This window comes from Stylophora pistillata, chromosome 6 (genome assembly GCF_964205215.1).
Source record: "Stylophora pistillata chromosome 6, jaStyPist1.2, whole genome shotgun sequence".
Classification (NCBI taxonomy): Eukaryota; Metazoa; Cnidaria; class Anthozoa; order Scleractinia; family Pocilloporidae; genus Stylophora; species Stylophora pistillata.
Window position 1 is genome coordinate 27,592,421 of NC_142524.1, and position 6,437 is coordinate 27,598,857.

A 6,437-nucleotide genomic window follows, 5' to 3' on the forward strand; every position below is an offset into this window, starting at 1 on the left:
AATAGCATTGGTAAAAATAAGTATTGTGTTACTATCAACAAAGTATTTCAGATGATTAGCAACCAGGGCGTTTGACAGAAAGTAAAAGGCTCGGTCGCCCACGTTCTTCGTTGTTGTTCAAAGTAGAACGAGACTTGAGTGTTATTGCCAATTTTGCTAAGGAATCTTCCTTTCAGCAATGGAAAATCAGAGAAAAAGGCGGCACGAAATTGAAAAGGAGTTATCAGATGACGAGGACTACGTACCTTACGTTCCTTTAAAGGAGAGGAGAAGGATTGAGCTTGAAAAACGAGAGAAATTCTTGAAGAAAAAGACCGAGTCAAGTACAGTAGCGGAGACAGCAAAGAATGTAGCGCCGACGTCTTTGGTGGAGAAAGAAGAAGAGGAAGAAGCGCCCATTGGATTGAAGGCCAATGTGAGCTTGCTGGATCAGCACAGCGAGCTCAAGAAGATAGCGGAAGCCGAGAAAGAAACAGACTACGAAAAACAGCTGAAAGAAGAAGAGAAGATTTTGGACAGCATTGCTGAGAAGAAAGTCTTGATGGCTGTAGGGGAAATTGCTAAAGGAATCGTGTACACTGATTCGATTAAGACTGGATGGCGTCCACCACGGTACTTCAACTCATATCCACCAGAGAAATTTGATAAGATTAGGAAGAAATGGCATATTCTGGTGGAAGGCGAAGACATACCACCTCCCATCAAGACTTTCAAGGAGATGAAATTTCCTCGCGCTGTCCTAAACACACTGAAAAAGAAGGGTATAACACACCCAACACCAATACAGATCCAGGGCATACCTGCAGTTCTCACTGGCAGAGACATGATTGGAATTGCATTCACAGGTTCAGGTAAAACATTGGTGTTCACACTTCCCATTATCATGTTTAGTTTGGAACAGGAGAAAGTTCTTCCATTCCAGAGACAAGAAGGTCCGTATGGGCTTATCGTTGTACCATCTCGAGAATTGGCACGTCAAACATTTGAGGTCATTTCAGAATTTTCAAGAGCCCTAGAACTGGATAGTCTTCCTTCTTTGCGATCTGCACTCTGCATTGGTGGAACCAACGTCAAGGATCAGATGGAGGTTATCAAAAGAGGAGTTCACATGATGGTGGCTACACCAGGCCGTCTGATGGATTTGCTAGACAAGAAAATGGTTAACCTTGACGTGTGCAGATATTTGGTTCTCGACGAAGCTGATCGCATGATTGATATGGGGTTTGAAGAAGATGTGAGAACAATCTTCTCGTACTTCAAGTCGCAGCGTCAGACACTGCTCTTCAGTGCTACAATGCCTAAGAAGATTCAGAACTTTGCCAAAAGTGCTCTAGTCAAGCCAGTAACTGTTAACGTAGGAAGAGCAGGGGCAGCCAGTCTTGATGTTATCCAGGAAGTTGAGTATGTGAAGCAAGAAGCTAAAGTGGTTTATCTCTTAGAGTGTTTACAGAAAACTCCTCCTCCTGTGCTAATTTTTGCAGAGAAGAAAGCAGATGTCGATGATATTCATGAATATTTACTACTCAAGGGTGTTGAAGCTGTTGCTATCCATGGCGACAAAGATCAAGAAGAAAGGGAATATGCAATGAGATGCTTTAGACAAGGAAAGAAAGATGTAATGGTTGCAACAGATGTCGCCTCCAAAGGCCTTGACTTTCCTAACATTCAACATGTTATCAACTATGACATGCCTGAAGACATTGAAAACTATGTCCACAGAATAGGTCGTACTGGTCGAAGTGGGAAGACTGGAGTTGCTACCACATTCATCAACAAATCTTGTGATGAATCTGTCTTGTTGGATCTGAAGCATCTGTTATTAGAAGCAAAACAGAAACTACCCCCAGTTCTTGCAGCCCTACAGGCAGAAAACGAAGGCTATCTTGATCTTGGTGAAGAACGTGGCTGTGCATATTGTGGTGGTCTTGGACACAGAATTACAGAATGTCCAAAGCTGGAAGCAATGCAAACCAAACAAGCTGGAAACATTGGAAGAAAGGATTATCTAGCACCTGGTGCTGCAGATTGGTAACTTTAGCCATTGGTGTTCATTTCTACTCCCTCAATGTACATCTAACATGTACATGTATCAGTGTATGTAGGGGTTGTATTACTGCAGAAGGCTGTATACAAAGACAAACAACATTGCAAGATAAATACTGCAGATGGTCTTAAAGTTATTGCATACTTCCTTAAGTTTTATACTGGGCAAGAAATAGTCAGAAAAACTTAAACCTGTTTTACAGGTGAACTAATGAAGCTGAGTCTTAGAGGTTCTCTTGTGAGCATAAATTTGTATATTATGCATCCCTAGTTCCTTTGTTGTAGTGAGAGATAGTATGGTGAACAATGGCCTTACTATTTCTTTAGTGATTACACAATCTAAAATGTTCGGCAAACACATTGGATCACTGCTTCCAAACTATTTGTTGTAAATGAGAGACCATTTAGATCAGCAGATAAAAAAATGGCAATGAAGGCATACTTAAACGTACATACATTATTTCCTCAAATAAGCACCATCGAAGGAATGAGTGCACTTCCCCAAATATGTGCACTGCCACAAATAAGTGCCCTCCCTTGGGCAAGCACACTACCTCTGGGCCATAAGGCCAAACAAGGGCATCTCTTGAATTAGTGCTCCTCCCTCGCTTCATTAACAGTACGGATACTTGCAAAACCTGTTGCTATTGCCACTTTGGTTATATTCTTTTTCAAGCTTCAACTATGGCAGGAACAGTTTGAGGGATTTGCTTGGTTTTGAGTATTTATTCCAGAAGGTACATCACTGCATCAATGAATACGTATTAATAGACAATTTGATGTAGATGAAGTTATGAAGTCCTTTTCTCCAGTCATTACCTGTATATGTTACCTTATGTGAATACCAGAGTAAAACATTCTTGATCCAATTAAAACTTCTATATCAGTTTGTATTTTTTGTTTATGAAGTGATTGATTGATTGATTGATATTTTATCCTATTATCATTATGATCAAAATTAGAACTTCGTATTGTCCAATTCTGTCTGTAATCATACTCATGATAAACAATTCAGATCCCCACTTTGTGGTCTTCTCATTTTGTTAAATATCACTCATATGAGTACAGACTGAATTCAACTCCACTCAGTCCAAGTACCATTTTTAATTACAGTAATGTCCACCATGCTGTCAGTTATTTAGACCATGGAGACTATAAAAAGAAAACCATACAAACAGGGAGAGAAATGGGCGGGGTACAGAGGCAGATCCAGGGAGGGGGTCTGGACCCCCCTATCAGGCCTGACGCTTACAACTTTGAGACTGAAATTCTTACATCAACAGGATCATATATCACTTTTTAACTGGCTGATTTTTTTAATTAATGAATCCAAGTAAACAGTCAGCAGCCAAGGAATTGTAACGTGCAACCGTGACTGGTGTGGGGAGTGTTGAGAAGTAATTTGCCTCAAAAGAGTCCAACAGTCCTTTCTGAACCAAAGTTTGGACCCCCCCCCCCCAATCAAAACTTCCTGGATCTGCCCCTGAGGTAGGGGGTCAAAAAGGGGGAAATTATGTTAAATATAGAGGCAGTGTGAGGGTTCAGCTGTATTTATAAATGCAACTTAATCTTACTACTGATATTGATCCAAATCATTAATACCACAGACAATATTGAAAGAGGAGAATAGCAAACCTCCAGACACTCAGCACTTACATAGCTATGAAATAATGATACTTTACTGTACTTCAAACAGATTATTTTGAAAAAAATGATAGCCGTCTAAGTAGATATTGCGCCCGCGATTTCTGGTCACTGGAAGAATTCTAGTGCCAGTGCCCAACAAACACGTGTTTTTGACGCCTGGTTGTTTTTGTTCTCAAAGACTTTGTTTCTCGTACACAAGCTGTGTTTACTTACGTTCGAATACACCAAGAAAGATAAAAAATTTTTATACCGTGGCAAATTCTTAGGTCTCTACACTGAGGATGGCTACAATTGTTAACCAGGTACTGAAAGGATGAAACCATCGAAGGAATACTTAGTTAAGCGATTCCCCTTTCATGGATTCCACCGCACTCCTTGAACCAAATCACACGAATAGCAGATAAAACGAAAGGTTTTCCATAAGTGAAAACGTTACCGGGAAAATTTGCATTGGTATAAGCCAACCTAGGGAACTTCTGTGAAGAAAACCTCGATCAGGCAACTTCGAACCGCCCAATGCATTTCAGATTATGTAATTTTACTCGGCGTAATTGGACTGAATTGATTTTTTTTTTTTTTTTGTGATTACTTTGCTGTTAGATTGAGGAACTTGAAAATGATATAAAAGGTTGTGAAGATGAACTGGACATGATTGATAGAAGACTTCGCTTAAAGAAATTGTCAGATAGTGAAAGGTACTTAACACTTGAATCTAATAATAGAGATACAGATCTTGAATTTATCCTAGTACCGTCTGTTTTGTTAGATTCACTTTTTCAGGAAGAAAAACGTAAGTTAATCTTTTCTGTTATGCAAAGCTGGAAAATATTTTCAGTGAGTAAGATTTCCTACTTAATTTGCAATATGGGTGTTAAGCTGAATTGATTTAGTATTTCTGTTGAATTTATGGGAAATTTTATCTTGATCACGGAGTAGAGATTTCAGCTGGATCTGGTTACGTAGAATATGACCCAGATTTCTTACTGAGATCAACAATATGAAACTTTTCAAGATTTATAGTAGTTGGGCTAGTCGGATGTCTCATTTGGGCATGATATTATTGGGATTTTGTTATCAATGGAAAGATTGGTAGATTGAGTTCTCGGGAACTATGCCAGCCTCAAAAGTTTACTGAACTCATAAAATCATTTTCACTCCTTTTGTCAGAAAAAAAAATTATTTCATTTTATTATTCTCATTATTCTATTGTAACACATTCCCAAAAATATAAAGAAGATTGGTCATTACCAAAATTGATATATTTCATCCCCCCCAAAGAAGGCAATAATTACTAAATTTTGAATTTTTAATGCATTTGACAATTTAGAGATGGGTTGATAGACAGACAAGAGCAGGTACAGGAGAAACTTAAAGAACACGGTAAGAACAGTTGAAAAAGTTGTGATTGCAATGTCTTCAACGCATCAATATTTGCTTAAAATATACTAAGTCATAAAAGACTTTCAAAACCATATTACTCTATTATAGTTGAGGTACCCAACTTATTTCTCCCTGAAGAGAAAGGGAGTGAAAAATTAATGATTTAAAGAGGGATAGCCAACTCAGCTTTCTTCACCCCATGATATTTTAAAATATCAATATCAACTGTTAAAACAATTACTATAATTTCCAGCCATTTACCCACATGGCCGATTACCCACACCGGCCGATTATTGCATGCGGTGAAAAAAAAATTCAACAGATAACCTGCACTGGTGGATAACCCGCACCTTAAAAGCAAAGGAAATTTGGGCAGAAAGGCTCAAGAATTCACAACATTTCATTCTTGACAGAATGCGAATTCGTGGTCACATTTTGTGCAAGCGATTGTTCAGCGCCAAGTTGATTTGTTGATTTCTCAAAAAAATCGATATCTCCGGTTCTACTGGGCCTAACAAGTCCCTTAAAACAAGAAAATTCTCTTCAGCTCAAGTTAGTGTTAACTGAAAATTTGTTACCGATGTGCCGGTTATCCTTGGATTATTTAATATGTAACCATCAAGGTTTTGTTTACATGTGTGCCGATAAAAATTTGTTCACCATGTAACTAATTGTGCGGGAAATAAACTCAAGTCAGCGTCATATTTCTGTGCCACTTTGTGGCACTCTTAATACAATAAAATTCATCTGAGAGGTGGAAACGCAGGTAGGTGAACTTCTTTTCAATTCAACAGCCAGTAGATTTCAAAATAATTGTCACATAACCCACACCTCCCTATTACCGACAGTAGCGCGTGTTTAAGGCAAAATCAACAGATTACCCAGTTAAAAAAATGGGGTAATCTGGAAATTACGGTATTCACCAAAGTGGAGGTGAATAGTGGTGGATATTTACCAAGCCACCAAGCAGGGAGGTAAATATCCACCTCTTTCACCAACACTGAGGGGAATAATTGTTTTAGTATATACCACACAGGTACCAAAAACTTAGTTTATTTCTTTTAACATACCCAAAAATGGCCAGAAATTAAACTCTTGACATATGATTTTGTGTCATCAGTTGCTCAATGCTTAAGAGTACTTGCTATTCAATTCAGAACAAGCCAATCAGCTCTTACAAAAAGCACTATCCACTTCTCTGGTATCTACTACCAAATGAATATACCTTCACCAATAATAAATACTTTACTCCTGATGTTGTTTCTTTGCATTTTATTCACAGAGAAATCTTTGGGAACTCTACGAAAAGAAAACAGAAAGTCCATGGCTGTGTCTGTAGCAATTCTAGGACTTTTGTTTTTGGGATA

At 38.4% G+C, this 6,437-nt stretch overlaps 2 protein-coding genes across 2 annotated transcripts in view; both read left to right on the forward strand.

Annotated features, from left to right (window-relative positions):
* Positions 1–78: 78 nt before the first annotated feature.
* LOC111334957 (putative ATP-dependent RNA helicase DDX41) lies at positions 79–2,936 on the forward strand. The gene has a single exon (XM_022940770.2). It carries the CDS (start codon positions 179–181, stop codon positions 2,030–2,032), a length of 1,854 nt encoding a protein of 617 aa, XP_022796505.2. The 5' UTR covers positions 79–178; the 3' UTR covers positions 2,033–2,936.
* Positions 2,937–3,832: 896 nt separating this feature from the next.
* The window catches only part of LOC111334930 (coiled-coil domain-containing protein 167), a 2,707-nt gene continuing 102 nt past the window's right edge, over positions 3,833–6,437 (forward strand). The window contains exons 1-4 of the mRNA XM_022940741.2: positions 3,833–3,992; positions 4,291–4,385; positions 5,018–5,070; positions 6,353–6,437. The exon at positions 6,353–6,437 is cut by the window's right edge and continues 102 nt beyond it. Coding sequence (XP_022796476.2) covers positions 3,972–3,992; positions 4,291–4,385; positions 5,018–5,070; positions 6,353–6,437 — 254 coding nt within the window. The 5' untranslated portion in view covers positions 3,833–3,971. The remainder of the gene's footprint in view (positions 3,993–4,290; positions 4,386–5,017; positions 5,071–6,352) is intronic.

Coding starts and splice junctions, on each gene's coding strand:
- LOC111334957 (XM_022940770.2), top strand. CDS start 179: ATGGAAAATCAGAGAAAAAGGCGGCACGAAATTGAAAAGGAGTTATCA.